Here is a 17,241-nt window from a genome sequence, read left to right as displayed (position 1 = left end):
ACCCTTCCTGTCACAAGCTGACTCACATTCCTACAGAGGAACAGATGCACTGTGCTTCTCACGTATTTCCAACGAAGGATTGTTCTCAATGGGGGAGAATGGACTCGTAATCATGGGAAGATAAGGAAACACACCGCACAAAGTACAGAATGCCTCTGAAGTCTCAAGTTTTACCTTTAAAAATTCCTACTAATTTTAAACTCTATTCTGCAGTGAGTCTTTTGGGTAGAAATGTTGTTTCACTATAGAAAACAATGAAAATTCCAAGCTTTTCCCTCACAAGATTTCCTTTCCAAACCTGCTAAAGCCTACTGACATTTATTATGTAGTGTGTGGGGTTTTCCTATCATATTGCCTTAGTTTGAATAGCATGAATGTAGGGGGTATGGAAGAATTTGCTCTCTACTTATCCAGGTTTTTAAGTCCCATTTTAAGTAAAATCATTTAAAAAAGCTATAAGGTAGCTCTCCATAACAGGGAGATTCATCTTTTTTATCATTCAATGAACTATGTTGTTCTCCAATTGTTTTACATGCCTACTTGTATCACTTCAGAAGTAAATGACCTCCCATAATAGGTTATACACCATACTATTTTTTTTTTTTTTAGTATCCCTACCAAGCTTATGAAAGCAATCAAGGTATCCAGTAAGTTCAGGACTGAACTCAGCTGAAAAAGATACCCTGAAAGTGTTCTGTTACACTGAAAATTACTCTCAGTTGGAATTTAATGAATCAAGAGAAGTCACTATTGTTAGAACAGTGTATTTTTTTAATTTTACTTTTTAAAAAAGATTTTATTTATTTGACAGAAAGAGAGAGAGAGAGAGCAGCAGAGAAAGAGAGGGAGAAGCAGGCTCCCTGCCGAGCAGGGAGCCCGACGCAAGTTTGATTCCAGGACCCCGGGATCATGACCTGAGCCAAAGGCAGACGCTTAACCACTGAGCCACTCAGGTGTCCCAGAACAGTGTATTTTAGAACTCAAAACTAGGAATCATTTCCAAACTAGAAACCTCAATGATTAAATTGATTGGTCCATGGTAAATTGAACAGTAGTGTCAAAATAATATTATGCAGTAGTAATACTCTTAATGTCCTTTTTAAAGGAAAAGGTATATTACATAACTTGATATTCTAATTAAGGTGCTTGAGGGAGTTTCTCGCACATCGTGTGGTAGTTCACACAGAAACCTTCTTCTCGTATGCGGGAACGGTAAACATATAGAGTGGAACCACGACTTACCATGCTTCACCAAGTACTCCACTATGGTCCCCACTACAGCTGGAACGCCGTTCTCCGTGAGCCCCTGCTGCTGGAGGTCTTGGAGGCTGACTCCAAATAACTTCTTATAGGTCGAACTCCTCTGCTCATTCAGTGGCACTGCCACTATCTTTTTCATGTCTTCTTTCAGCCGAACCGCTGCTTTACTTTGCTTAAAAAAACATAAGAAAAGAGAGCAGTCAGTCATATTTACCACAGGAGGCTGCATGGTTACCTGAATTGAAATGTAAGCGTCTGGAGACCCATAGGAGTGGTCTTTACTAATTTTTACTTCCACTCAAGTCAGCACTAGTAACCTCTCTCATTAGGTTTCTCAGCGTTATGAATGGCCCATACTGGTAGAATAGTTAAAAGGAATGAAAATCAGAAACCTGAAGCCACAACTTAACTGTAGCTAAGGGAGGGAGGAATACACTGCAGTAGCTAAGACAGATTATTACAGTAACCAAGGGGTGTGACTCCGAAGTACCTGGCTAACAGGAAGAGAAAACATTTATAAGATCACTGAAACTCCATGCGGATCCTAGAACAACAAAGGGTTTCTGAAGATGAAATGGAGTCTTGGAAAAAATATATTTAAGTAGAGTGAACATTTTTTTTTCTGATTTAATTACATCTGTGAATAGCTCATTAGTATTTTGGCACATAAAATCAGCTCAATTCTCACTGAAGTTCAAAATATTCTCTCTCTCAAACAGCAACATTTCAGGTAGTTATAATTTAAACATATTCACAAGACTGAACATACTATAAGTAAAAAGTGCAGTTTACATTTAAATAATTCAAATTATCACCACAATGAAAAATAAATGTTTCTTCCTTTTAACAGAAATTTGTACCCCAAGGGAGTATTACACTAAACCATATTAAAATTCATCTTTTATGACTAAATGAGGGATTTTCTTTTTAAAGCATGTGTGCTATATAAATGTTATGTATTTATGAGTCTAAACATGGAAAAGCTGGAAAAATGCAAGCCATTTTATCTGGGGACAGAGGCAGTGGATTGGGGGAAAGTTTAACTCTTTGAGCGTGAATGTAGCAACCAATTAAAGTGTAGATACTGTAAGTGCAAACTAATGTAGCTATTACTATCTAAAAGTAGGAACCTTACCTCCAGTTTGGTGTTGAGGAAACAAAGATCAGATTTAAGTAATTTGGCAGAAGTCACAGAACTGGTAAGAGTTTCATCCTCCTCTAGGTCCATGTTCCTCTCCTTAAAGTTAAGTTTATATTAATGTCCTAGTGCAGTTTGTATATAACTATAGAATCATACTACAATCAACTCTATATATGACCCAAGATAATGACAAGTTAATTCTACAATCTTGATTTTGAGTATGGCCCCTGTATTCTCAATTTGACTTTGAATCTTATAATCTACAGAATCAGAACAACTTCCATTGAAATGTTTACATATTTTGGTAGGTCATATTTGAAAGCCAGATTTTTCTAGTGAAAATTCAGCAAATGTAAAGTTACAATAGAGATTTAGTATCTATTAATATTATAGATAATACTATAGATTTAGTATCTATTAATATTATTTTATGATAGTGTTAGCTACTACAAAGTAGTAGTATGGGCAGTAACTATGACCTGTTACTAAGGAAATTATGAACTTATTAATTAAACCAAATTTATGATACCTAATAATTTTTTTGTGGGGACTTAAAAACCGATCAATCTCCTTCAACTGAACATATGAGAAATTTTAGTCAATCAGGTATATCTGGTCAACAAGAAGCCAAAAAGGAACCAGTATTTATGAAACTTTGAAAATACTCTCAAAATGTAGCATTAAAAACAGCTGGCAATATAAGGTAAATCCTACACACTTTATCTTACTTTTCTTTTATCTTCTTACTGAGACAATACAGTATAGTGTTTTGGAGCATGGAACCAGGCTTCCTGTTTCAAGTTTCATTCTGCTCTAAATAGCTGTGAACCTTGGACAAGTCACTTGACTTCTGTGTGCCTATTTCCCCATCTGTGAAATAGTGATGCTAAGAGTTCCTATCTCATGCAGATATGGAGACTGAAATGAATTCATATACCTAAAGGAATGAGAAGAGACCTTGGTACACTCAGTAATTATGGACTGTTACAAATCATTACAACCATCATCATCAACCTTATTATTCCAGAAAACTATTCTGATTTCTTCTTTAAAAAATGGAGATACACTCAATTATTTCTATACTCAATGTGTGTCTAAAGTTTGCTGTTTAAGAAGGCATTTGGTTGGTGGTCTGATGATCTAATTATTCTCTATATAACTCTAGTCTCCTAAAATATGTAAGAAAGACTTCTGAATGATAAAGATAAAATAATTATATATATATATGTATCAGAATTCCCTAAATTTTTATTAGAAAGTTAAGGTCTCCTTGTAAGTGCTTGAGTTTAACACCTTGAGTCAGTGCTCTTTCTGCTAACATCCCTGTCCTTCACTCTGTCCTTTAGTCAGAATTGCAGACAGCAGGCTGTGTCTCCTGTTAGTAGACAGTGTAGATAAGCGATCTTGGTGCTATGGATTAGAAAGTTTTCAAGGAAGAGCCAGACAGTGGATCTTGCAGACGCTGAAGTGACTGTACATTAAACTACCTGTTTACTCAATATAGAGCCACACTACACAGAAACTTTATATGTAATCATAATAAAAGAACCTCTGATTATTGTTTTTAATTAGTAATATAATTCAGGTTAACATTTTAAAAATAAATGTTTAAAAAAACACAACGAAACAAAACAACTGTATTTCCCAAGTCATCGCAATCAATTCACCAGTGACCACAAATACGTACTATAATAAAGTCTAGACTGGTTGGTGAAGAAATCAGCTAGCAGGAAGCAATGAGATATTATTACCAGTAGTTTATGCCTAAACTACTATACCACTTCAGTAGTTTATACCTAAATTACTCTACCACTCAGTGGTTTATACCTAAATTTTTAAAAAAATTTATATACCAGCTTACAAATATAATGTTCCTTCCGGGTAAGTAATAAATATTCAATAGTCTTCTAGTCATGGAAAAAATAAAATAACTGTAGAAATAAAGCCATTGATGATTAATTCTACTTAAACTGAAATTATCTTCTACTCTTAAGACAATGATACACATTACTTCTTTATAAATGTCAATATCTATGGAATTTTACCTTTTCAAACACGTATCTACCTTTCTTAATTTAAAATAAATTACAAATAAAGACTAATTGAGGTATTCTGAGTCAAACTTAACTGTTTAAACTTTGCTTTGTGTGTATTCCCATTCATCACTTGAGTTTGAGAACTGGAGTATATGTGACGTGTTTGTGTACATGTGTAAAAGTAAATAGGTTCCTACATTTAAAAAGACAAAAACCTTGGGATTTTACCGCTATAATAATAGGGGTCAATTAAGTGCTTATACTATCACCTTAGGAATAAAGAAACCAGACCCCCAAAACTTATGGTGCACTCAGTGAAAAAGGGCTGAAACTAGAGTCCATATTTCTTGGATTTTATACCAATATTAATTTTTATAATTAAGAGCTGGTGACTTTGTTTTTTCTTAACGACTTTATTTATTTTTACCAAAAAGTAGCTTAGATAGCCAACAAAATGCATGCACTGGGACTACAGCAAGTATTTGCTGGTTTGGGGTCACCTAGTCTCCACTCCCCCTTTTTTTTTCTAGTAACATATCCTAACTGTCTTTTGGGGAATGATTATACCCTTCTGAATAACTCTGTAGGGACTGCCACTGAAAAGGACTACCCTGTCTTTAGCAAGAACTGGCCTCAGGCTCCCTACCAGGTCCATCAGACCTTTCTCTCTTGCAGGCCACTGACACATGAGTGGATTGTCACAGGCACAGAAAAAGGCTGGCGCTAATTGGTTCCAGCTGCAGTGTTCTCAAAGCTGTTAATTAACCGCTAGATTAACTCTTGCCATCTGCATTGCTGGAGCTACTATGGTCCTTGAGCTGCCCTGATACTGGGGCTTCAGCTGTTTTTCTCATGTGGTGATCCGCTCTGTAACTTGCTATTGAAGTTTCTTTGGGCTTACGGTAGCTAGAATCCATTTCTGTTCTGAGACAGACAGACACACATACAGAAAAACCCAACTGATAAAAGTACTTTGAAAAAATAAAAGAATCATCAGAACATATAGAAAACCAGGATTTTAGAGAAAATCAGAAGGATAATGACCGCTAACTTACATGAAGTTTGCTGACTGTGTCTGTCATGGTTTCAGATACTTTAGACAGCTTCACTTGTTAAACCCCAGTAAATAAATTCTAGGAAGGAAGAGCCCTCTGTGATCCCCATTTTACAGAGGCACAGAAGATCTAAGCAATGCGCTCTAGGTCGCATCAAGGATTTACTATAGCCAAGAGTCACACTAAGGCTGTCTGAGTCCAGAGGGCCGACGCTTCATTCCGCCTCCACAAATGACGTGATGAGAATAAAAAGCACACGCTAGGAGTCCACTGCCCTTGTTAGAAATGAGAAAAGTCCTATTCTTGTGAAACAGGAAAATAGGATTATTTACAAGTTTCTTGGTCACCTTAAAATAAAGTCAGAAAAGCTCAGAAACATCAATATTTCTGATATTAAAACCTGAAAAGAGAATACTTTCATCAATCTTGTAAACAGGATGAGTTTCACAAGCCTTCAGTTTTTTAATAGCCAACATTTATTGGGTGCTGATTTTGTGCCAGCTCTGTTGGATGTACTTTAAAATTAACATCTCTAAACTTTAAAACAACCTTATCAGTAGGCATGTTTACTATTCCCACCCCACAAGTAAACTAGGGCACAAAGAAAAAGGAACTTGCCTAAGTTTACACAACTAGTAAGTTTTAGAGAATGTAACCCCCAGGGGCTCTGGCTCTAGCACTTGAGCTCTTAACCATGACACAGGACCAGAACTTTAATATTGGTGGTTCTATATGGGCCCAAGGAGGACAACACTACATGCAGCTCTTTGTTTGCAGAGTTTAATACAAAAATCAATTTGAGACTACTGAAATCAATAGCTTGTATTTCCTTAAGGCCAGCCTCCAAGAATTTAAGTACCAGGATTTTAAGGTACTCTGAAGAACAATCAGATTACATTGCTGGTTAAATTCAGAACTGTGGGCCTTAAAACTCTCTGGAATTGGGACTCGGACTATATCTAACCAGGAATGTGGACAGTAGAACGACACTCCACTACCAAATGAAAGGAGTGCAAGGAAAGCGCAAGACAAACCTGAGACTTCTTGTTCCAGAAAGCAAGGAAATGGTCAAGGACTAATAGGATGTGTCAAAAAGACCTGTGGGCCAGATTAAACGGGCTCCTCCTGGCCAAATCTGGACGAGGTGGAGCACCAGGAGTAACAACAACTGTAAGTAATTATAATATACTGCGTAAATAAAAATGAGATTTAGAAGAGAAGGGTTTTTTAGTAAAGGTCCTCCATGCAGAAAATCCTGCAGCCAAATGTAGGAAAAACAGGAGAATCAAAAAATCTTCAACTTCTGCAAATCATTTAACAAATGACCCAATCAAGGATTATCAATGGACACTAAAATGTCAAGTGAAAAGTTGATGGAGAACAGAATTTTCACAGCATCAAAGATCACATAGTTTTGGGGTGCCTGGGTAGCTCAGTCGTTAAGCCTCTGCCCTCAACTCAGGGCGTGATCCCAGGGTCCTGGAATCGAGCCCTGCATTGGGCTCCTCCACTGGGAGCCTGCTTCTTCCTCTCCCACTCCCCCTGCTTGTGTTCCCTCTCTCGCTGGCTGTCTCCCTCTCTGTCAAATAAATAAATAAATAAAATCTTTAAAAAAATCACATAGTTTTTGCAAGGGAAAAAAAAATTGCCCTTTCAATTGATATCTGGGTATATTCACCTTAACTCGAAAAATCAAATTTATCAGCATTTATCATGAGAAGACTTGACATTATGTGGTCCTGATGCAATGTAATATGCAGAATACCTCATTTACAAAGTATTCTTCCCACATATGTTTAAACTGATGCAAATCTAGCCTCTAAATCTCACTTATAGTCTACAGGAAATACACAGCTAAAAGAATAAGTGGAAGAGACAATGAGAAAACAGTCAATCAAGACAAATCCAAAATGAGGGACATTCTAAGAAGACAACTGGCCTTAACTCTTCAAAATATCAATAATCATGAAGGAAAGACTGATTCTAGATTTAAAAGGAATTAAAATACACAAACTTTAAATGTAATATATGAATCTTGATTGGTCCTTGGTTTAAAAAAAAACCTTGTCTCTTTGAGGCAATTAGGGAAATCTAAGTATGTGTTGTATATTAGATAGACTCTCTATAAATGTTTTTAAGTATAACAACATTGTGTAAGATCTAATTTATTTCACCTGTAGAGTGTTCCTTATTCTTATGAGGTGCATGCTGAAGTAGGGGTATAGTGTCAAGTCTTCAAATACTTTAAAATCAAATACAAAGTGTATTCATGTATATGTATATATGTATATGTTATGTATATACACACAGAGAAAGGCAGAATAGGCACAAATAGGGTAGAATGTAAATTTTAGAATTTAAGGGGAAAATATATGAAATGTTCATTTTACTATCCGTTTTACTTTTATGAATGCTTGGTATTTTTTTAATTAATAAAAACTGGGAAAAACTAGGGACCTCTCAAAGAGACTCCTTACTAACAAAAAGTAACACCATTTTGACAGCACAATTAGGAGGGAAAGGAACATATTCTCTTCAAATTCCAATTAAAAAATTAATGATAACAATTTAGGATTATTCTTACACAGAGACTTAGACAATCATATTAACTTGGATAGGGTTGGATCATTGGAAAAGCACTCCATCTGAAATTAGGGTACCTGGGTTTGAAAACCTGTATGTCACTGACTTGTGTATTCTCAACAGGAATGCCAGCCTCTGGTCAAATGTGCAGCTCTGGAGAGGGGCAAAGGCAACAATAAGAATAACCCATGGTCTCTGTCCAGCCATAACAGCTGAGTCAACTTAGGGGTCACAGGGAGGACAAGTACTGCAGCCAAATGAATCATCATCACTTTCAGCCTGTTAAGCTTACAAAATTATTCATCTACACCAAGACTGGGTCTTCATCTTATAAAAATTTTCCATCTACACCAAGATTGGGTCCTCATCTATTAAATGCAGTAACACCACCTACTTTAAAGTGTTCTGAAAGTTCAATAAGGTAATGCATGTTGAAGTAGCTATCACACAGCCAGAAGAGAGTCAATGATGAAAAATGTTAAGAATTTCTTTGGGGTAACCAATTCTTTGAAAAGACACTGTGGCAGAGTTTGTAGTTGTTTACTAATGGGTCACTTTTTTCTTCTTCCCCATTAACAGACCTCTGATTTTGTTTGACAGGATGAGGAACAAAGTGCCCAGTTAAAATATACCACCTTCCTTGCAGCATTACCCAGCTAAAATATACCACCTTCCTTGTAGATATGGATGGCCACATACCTAAGTTTGGCTAATGAGATATAAATGGAAATTGTTAGGACCACCAGAAAAAAACTCCTTTTATTAAACAGGAGGATAACCCATTTTGATCCCCATATCCATGTTCCCTGCTGAGATCACAGATATAAGGTCTGGTAATCACCTTGCGACTATGTAGCAATCCAGAAACTAGAAGCTAAACTCTAGGACGGTAAAACAGAAAAAAAAAAAAAAAAGGTGGGGGGTGGGAAACTTGTACCCTGATGACATCATAGAGTTCACTCAGAATACTTTTCTATAGACTTTTTTTTTTTCTTTTACATGAAAGGGGTAAAATCCAGTTTCAAATAACACTGTCAGAATTTTTACATTTATTGAACATTTATTGTTAAGGAAATAAGCACTCTATAAATCAATTTTTTTCCAAATCTAGTGCATTAATTTAAAAAATCAAAGCAATTTAGTAGTATCTTATTAGTTATCCTTAGGCAAACATGTTGTAGCATCTATCAATATCTACATGCTTTGTAGATATGAACAATGGTTCTTAAGCTAGAATCCATGGGTAATCAATCCAACAAAGTACATGAAACATTCTATTTTTATTTTTATTTTTATTTTTTTTTTTAAAGATTTTATTTATTTGACAGAGATAGAGACAGCCAGTGAGAGAGGGAACACAAGCAGGGGGAGTGGGAGAGGAAGAAGCAGGCTCACAGCAGAGGAGCCTGATGTGGGGCTCGATCCCATAACGCTGGGATCACGCCCTGAGCCGAAGGCAGACGCTTAACCGCTGTGCCACCCAGGCGCCCCCGAAACATTCTATTTTTAGAAAGCATAAAGTTGACACAAATGAATGGAAAGATATCCCATGCTCATGTATCAGAAGAATATTGTTAAAGTATCCATACTACCAAAGCAATCTACAGATTCAATGCAATCCCTATCAAAATTCCAGTAACATTTTTCATGGAAAGAGAACAAATAATTCTAAAATCTGTATGCAACTACAAAAGGCTCAAATAGCCAAAGCAATCTTGAGGAAGAACAAAAAGCTGGAGGCAGCACACTCCCTAATTCCAAACTATTTTCCAAAGCTATAGTAATCAAAATAGTGTGGTATTGACATTAAAAACACATAGATTAACCTAACAGAAGAGAGAGAGCCCAGAAATAAATCCACACATATTTGGTGAATTAATTTACAACAAAGGAGCCAGGAATATACAAGGGGAATGGACAGTCTCTTCAATAAGTGATGTTGGAAAAACTAGGCAGCCACGTGCAAAAGAATCAAACTAGACTACTATTTTATACAATGCATAAAAATTAACTCAAAATGGATTAAAGGCTTGAACATTAAAACCTGAAACCATAAAACTCATAGGAGAAAACATAGGCACTAAACTCCCCGACGTCACTCTTAGAAATAATTTCTTTGAATTTGATACCAAAAGCAAAGGCAACAAAAGCAAAAATAAATGAGACTACACCAAACTAAAAAAGCTTCTGCACAGCAAAGGAAACCATTTACAAAATAAAAAGGCAACCTAATTAATGAGAGAAAATATTAGCAAATCATATTTGAAAAGAGGTTAATATCCAAAATGTATAAAGAGTTCATATAACTCAATAGCAAAAAACAAAAAACCAAAAAAATATCTGATTAAAAAAAATGGGCAGAAGATGTGAATAGCCATTTTTCCAAAGAAGACAAACCAATAGCCAACAGGTATATGAAAAGATGCTCAACAGCACTAATGAGAGAAATAAAAATCAAAACCACAACGAGATATCACCTCACAGCCGTTAGAGTGGCTATTATAAAATAGAGATAACAAGTACTGGCAAGATGTGAAAAGGTAAGCCTTGTACGCTTTTAGGGGGGATTTAAATTGGCGGCAGCTACTGTGGAAAACAGTACAGAGGTTCCTCAAAACTAAAAATAGAACTACCGTATAATGCAGCAATTCCATTTCTGGGTATTTATCTAAAGAAGACAAAAACACTAATTCAAAAAGATAGGTGCACCCCATGTTCACTGAAGCATTATTTGCAATAGCCAAGACATGGAGACCATCTAAGTGTCCATCAAAGAATGAATGGATTAAAAAAAAGTGGTATGTGTATGCATATGTATGTGTATCTACATAGATATATAGGTATACACATATATTTACACACACACATACACACAATGGAATATTATTTAGCCATAAGAATGAACAAAACCTTTCCATCTTTGACAACAGGGATGGACCCTGAGGGCATTATGGTAAATAAGTCAGAAGGAAAAAGACAAATACCATGTGATCTCACTTTTACATGGAATCTAAACAAACAAGCAACTGAGCCCATAGAGAGAACAGACTGGTGGTTGCTAGAGGCGGGGTAGAGATATGGGGTGGAGAGGTGGGCCAAATGGGTGGAGAGAGATCAAACAGTACAAATCCAGCTATAAAATAATTAAGTCACAGGGATGTGAAGTACAGCATGGTGGCTACCATTAATACTGCACTGCACATTTGAAAGTTGCTAAGAGACTGTATCTAAATTATAAAAATTGTTTTGTGAAGAGGATTTTTACGTATGGTGACAAATGTAAAGTAGACTTAACTGCAGCGATCACTTTGCAAAGTATGCAAATACTGAATCATTCCACTGTATACCTGAAACTGATATAATGTCCTATAATTCAATTATACCTCAATTAAAAAAATCAATCTCCAAGGAGGTCTATGATGGGAAAAATTAAGATTTAAGAATCTTTAGACATTTATAGAAAAGCTACGTTTAATCAAGAGAAAATTTTTTTTAAAAAACCTGATTTCTCTATGCAAATAAACATACTTAAAAACATCTTAGATCATCTTGTATCTCACAAGGAAGTTCAACTAATATCTTTTTAATCTTTTTAGTCTAAATTGTAGACAAGTCCTACGTTATCTAGTATTATTGAAATGTTCAAGAAAGTAGTAAAAATAAACCCAGAAAAATCTTGTGAATTTTATTACTTCACCTGAAACCACACAGATTAAGAAGAGGATGAAGAAAAGTAACAAGACAGAAAAAGGTAAACTCGAATTTGTATGTAAGTGATGCTACAGGTGAAGATGGGACAGGAAGCATACAGCAGACATCACAACAGCACTGTGAGGAGTCTAGAGAGAGCCAGTAGGGATGCAGCAGTGAAAGGTCTTTAAACTCTTACAATTTTTGCTTTAAAGATAGAGTACACTTTGAGAGGGAGCTGAATGGGGCTTAATAGCTTAAAGGAAGAGAAGAAAGAAGGGGCAGAAAGTAGGGACAAGGGGCAGATATCAGGAAGCACCAGAAAAATACACCACTTATATCACCATAGGTTTCATTCCCTTGGAGAGCAAGTTTATGAAGAAAAGACCGTAGAACCCTTCTGACTCAGGTTCACTTATGAGAGGCAAAGGAGAGATGGGCCAACAGGGGCCATGCCTAAGAAAATAGTCCTTTCGGTAGCAATAAATCAAATCCCAGGACTGTGTAACTTGAAAAGCTCCTTTGGCCCCCCATCGCTATACCCCACTGGCACCTCTTGCTACTGATATCACAAAAAATCCATCTCACTGAAATATGAGTAAGAAAAAAGGAACATTACCGGCAACTATATGGAGACAGTTCTTTAAAAAAGAATTAAAAAAAGCATTATGACTCTCCTAAAATAACTCATCACAAAACCCTTACCAAGAAGCAGATGGAAACTGTAACCTAACAAACAGAACTAACAAAACTGAATAAGGAAATGACACCAAAAGACAGGCAATAACAAAATAAATTTGATTTTATCAAAATTAACAACTTTTATGCATCAGAAGACACTATGAACAGAGCGAAAAGACAACCCACACAATAGGAGAAAATATTTGCAAATCTTTTATGTGATAAGGAATTAATACCCAGAATATGTGAATAATTTCTGCCACTCAACAACCAAAAAAAACAAACAACCCACTTCAAAAATGGGTAAAGAAGTTTAATAGATATTTCTCTTAAGACAACATACAAATGTTCAATAAGCACATGAAAAGATGCTCAATATCACTAGTTATTAAGGAAATGTCAATCAAAACCATAGTGATCACAAGCAGTAACCTCTTTGACATCAGCCATAGCAACGTCTTTCTAGATCTGTCTCCTGAGGCAAGAGAAACAAAAGCAAAAATAAACTATTGGGATTTCATCAAAATAAAAAGCTTTTACACCATGAAGGAAATGATCAACAAAATTTAAAGGCAACCTACAGAATGGGAGAAGATATTTGCAAATGATATATCTGATAAAGAATTAGTATCAACGTCTATAAAGAACTTATCAAACTCAACACCCAAAAAAATGAATAATTCAATTGAAAATGGGCAGAAGACATGAACAGGCATTTTTCCAACGAAAACATACGATGGCCAACAGACACACGAAAAGATGCTCAACATCACTGATCAGCAGGGAAATACAAACCAAAACTACAATGAGATATCACCCTCACTCTTGTCAGAATGGCTAAAATCAACAACACGAGAAACAGGTTTTGGTGAGGATATGGAAGAAGGGGAACCCTCTAGTACTCTTGGTGGGAATGCAAACTGGGGCAGCCACTCTGGAAAACAGTATGGAGGTTCCTCACAAAAGTTGAAAATAGAATTATCCTATGATCCAGCAATTGCACTCTAGGTATTTACTCAAATACAAAAATACTAATTCAAAGGGATACAAGCACCCCAATGTTTATAGCAGCATTTATCCACAATAGCCAAATTATGAAAACTCTCCAAGTGTCCATCGACTAATGAATGATAAAGAAATGGGTTGTGTGTGTGTGTATACACACACACACACACAATGGAATATTATTCAACCATAGAAAAGAAAGAAATCTTGACATTTGCAATGACATGGATAGAACTAGAATGTATTATGCTAAGTGAAATAAGCCATATGGAGAAAGACAAATACCATATGATTTTACTCATACGTGGAATTTAAAAAAACAAAACAAATGAGCAAAGGGAAAAAAAGAGAGAAAGGCAAACCAAAACACAAATTCTTAACTATAGAGAACAAACTGATTGTTACTGGAGGGGAGGTGGGTGCAGGGTGGGGGTTAAATAGGTGATGGGGATTAAGGAGGGCACTTGTGAGGAGTACAGAGTATTGTATGGAAGTGATGAATCGCTATACTGTACACCTGAAACTAATATAACACTATGTTAACTGGAATTTAAATAAAAACTTTTTAAAAGGATGCAACATTAAAGAAAAAGATAAAACTACATCAGGATCATTCTGCAGTTTAACGAAAACAAAACCAAAACAGTGAGATACTGCTTTACATCCATTAAGATGGCTATTAAAAAACAAACAAAACAAAAACAAAAAACAAAACAAACAGAAAACAAGTGCCGACTAGGATGTGGAAAACCTGGAGCTTTCATTCATCGTTGGTGGCAATGTAACAATTGTACACTATGAAAAACAGGTGGTTCCTCAAAAAGTTAAATATAAAACTTCCATGTGATCCAGCAATTTCACTTCTGGGTATATTCCTTAAAGCCAAAGACACAGATACTTGGAAACCTATGTTCATAGCAGCATTATTCATAACAGCCAAAAAGGAAAAACAACCCAAATGTCGATCAACAGATGAACAAAATGTGGTATGTATATACACAGTGGAATATTATTCAGCTTTATAAAGGAATGAAATTCTGACACACGCTATAACATTGATGAAGCTTGAAAACACTATCACAGTGAAATAAACCAGACACAAAAAGACAAAAATTACATGTTTCTACTTAGGAGATATCTAGGATAGGCAGATTCCTAGAGACTGGAAATAGAACAATGGTTACCAGGGGCCGGGGGTCGGAGGAGGGAATGGGTAGTTATTTAATGGGTACAAAGTTTATGGTGGAGATGATGCAAAGTTCTGGAAGTGGATAATCATTACACATAGTGGATAATGTTACACAACATTGTGAATGTACCAATGCCACTGAATCATATATCAAAAAATGGTTAAAATGGTAAGTTTTATGTTATGTATATTTTACCACAATTAAAAGTTAATGAATTGATTACGATGAAAAGATACCACAAAGCTGAAATGCAAAAATTTAGGGAAGAGATAATCAGTCCATAGACAATGTGGAATGGACACTGGCAAAATCATGAAGGGAAGAAAAGGAAAAGACAAAAACATTTCAGAAATGAAGACTAAATTATCAAGAGCACAATGGAGAACAGAAGCCATTAACAGCCCAGCAAGGGATATAGAGGACATAAATGAGAAAAGTAGACATAATGAAACATTAAAAAAAGAATGACAAGGATTTAAGAGATAACTACAGAAATCAGTTTAATGAGCTCCAGTATATGTGTTATTAGAGTCTCTGAAGAAGAAAACCAAATAATGGAGTTGAATTTTTTTTTTTTTTAAGATTTTATTTATCTGACAGAGAGAGAGACAGCCAGCGAGAGAGTGAACACAAGCAGGGGGAGTGGGAGAGGAAGAAGCAGACTCCCAGCAGAGGAGCCTGATGCAGGGTTCAATCCCAGAACGCTGGGATCACGCCCTGAGCCAAAGGCAGACGCTTAATGACTGAATCACTCAGGCGCCCCCGGAGTTGAATTTTTAAAGATGTAATTCACAAATACTTGGTTTCAACAGAAGCCCTGAATCTACAAACTGAAAAGACACACCTTAGAATAGCCCACATGAAGATCTATTCTAGGGAAATTACTAGACCAAAAATAAAGAAGAGCCCTTTGGGCAGCCAGGCAAAAATCATGTCATAATAAGGAAAGAAAATGAGTAGCATTAAACTTAACAGATTGCAGTAATTAATGTCAGAAGACAACAGAATAAGACTTAAAAAATATTTAAGGAAAGACTTCATGAGCCAAGTTTAATAGCCAGCCAAGCTGTCCTTCATCTATAAAAGCTATAGTTTGAATATACAAAGGCTAAGAAAATACTGTACACTTGAACCCTCCTTGAGAAAACTACCAGAGAACAAACTTTAACCAATTAATAAACGGCTGGCAGACTCTGATGAACTGCCAAGCAAAGAAATTTTTAAAATTGAAAAATTGAAAAATTAAAACAACTCAAAAATTAATAATTTAAAAAATAAACTGTGTTATGTGAGGAAGGAATGAAGAACCTGCTATAATTACACTCAAATGGGAAGATTTGGGGTTGAAACACTTCCAGATTTTAAAAGAGCAGCCATGTGGTTCAGAGGACAAAACCAGAGAGTGAATGGTAGTTATCTGGAAACAGATTTTAAGACATACGAAGAAGAAATGGTAATCACTTCTAAAGATAGAATAGATTTTCTCAGGAGGTGGTGAAGATCATAGTAATCAAAGGTAGGCAAAAACAATGTAAAGCCATTTGTCATCCTTTCTACTCACGGAAAATTTTTTGAAAAGAGAAAATATTGGTAAGAAGCAGTGGATGTAAACGGATTAAAATTTCTTGGAGGGCAATTTGGCAATGCCTAGGAAAGCTGGGGCTTCTTCCCAGGCTGTCCTCAATTAGTCTGGTCTCCAAACAGAGGGGAGGGGCAAGTAACAGTGAGCAAGACTCCTATCTTATACAAATGAGACCTCTAGATATTCACAATATACTGCTATGTGGGGGGGAAAGACTACTATAAAACTAATGTCAAGTCCAATCTGTTTTTGTAAGTTTTTATAAGTTTATAAGCTCATAGAAAAACTACAGGATGTAAGCAAACATAGTACATATTTCTGTGTTACGGAATCTTATTATTTTCTCCTTTATACTTATTTCCTAAAAATTATACCCCAAACATGTATCGCTATTATAGCAATAAAAATGAAAGATTATAAAAAGTTAAATTTTCTATATAAAATGAAGTCAAGACCTACTGTTGACTTCCAGTGACTTCCAGAGTACAGGGTTCTACAAATCCTCTCCCAAACAAAACAGTACAAAGCCAGACAAAATTGCCAAAACAATCATTTCAGGGATCTAGAAACTGACTAAAGGCAAAAACAATCATTTCAGGGATCTAGAAACTGACCAAAGGCAAAAAACAAATTGAGAGACACTTGTTCATGAAAAAATGACTAAGTTTAGTGAAGAGTAATGGGAGCTTGTGGCACGCTTGCCTGGGCCTACTCCGAACCCCTCCTACCCCCCTGGTGGGGTTGACACAACAGTAAAGAAACCAGCAGCTTTGGTTCTGGCTGAACTGATCTGAAAGACAGGACAAAACTCCCACTCCCCGTGGGTTGAGCATCAGAGAAAGGACCTGTATCCATAATATATAAAAAGAACTCTTACAACACAATAAGAACCAAAACAACCCAATAATAAAAAAAAAACAAAACAGGCAAAAGACATGGACATTTAACCAAAGAAGATATACAAATGGGTAACATGTCTATGAAAAATGCCTAACATTATAAGTCATTAAGTAACAGC

At 35.9% G+C, this 17,241-nt stretch overlaps 1 protein-coding gene across 7 annotated transcripts in view; it reads right to left on the bottom strand.

Annotated features, from left to right (window-relative positions):
* The window catches only part of FAM13A (family with sequence similarity 13 member A), a 344,460-nt gene that overhangs the window by 290,839 nt on the left and 36,380 nt on the right, over positions 1-17,241 (bottom strand). For 6 of the 7 annotated variants that reach the window (XM_087863995.1, XM_045791832.2, XM_045791857.2 and 3 more), the window contains exon 2: positions 1,243-1,432. In XM_087863995.1, coding sequence (XP_087720121.1) covers positions 1,243-1,399 — 157 coding nt within the window. In that variant the 5' untranslated portion in view covers positions 1,400-1,432. Of the gene's footprint in view, positions 1-1,242; positions 1,433-17,241 lie in introns of those variants that run through there. The other variant, XM_087863996.1, reaches the window with a different exon arrangement.

The sequence above is a fragment of the Ursus americanus genome, chromosome 8, assembly GCF_024610735.1.
Source record: "Ursus americanus isolate L20-20 chromosome 8, mUrsAme1.1.p, whole genome shotgun sequence".
Lineage (NCBI taxonomy): Eukaryota > Metazoa > Chordata > Mammalia > Carnivora > Ursidae > Ursus > Ursus americanus.
This window is presented reverse-complemented; position numbering and strand designations above follow the sequence as displayed.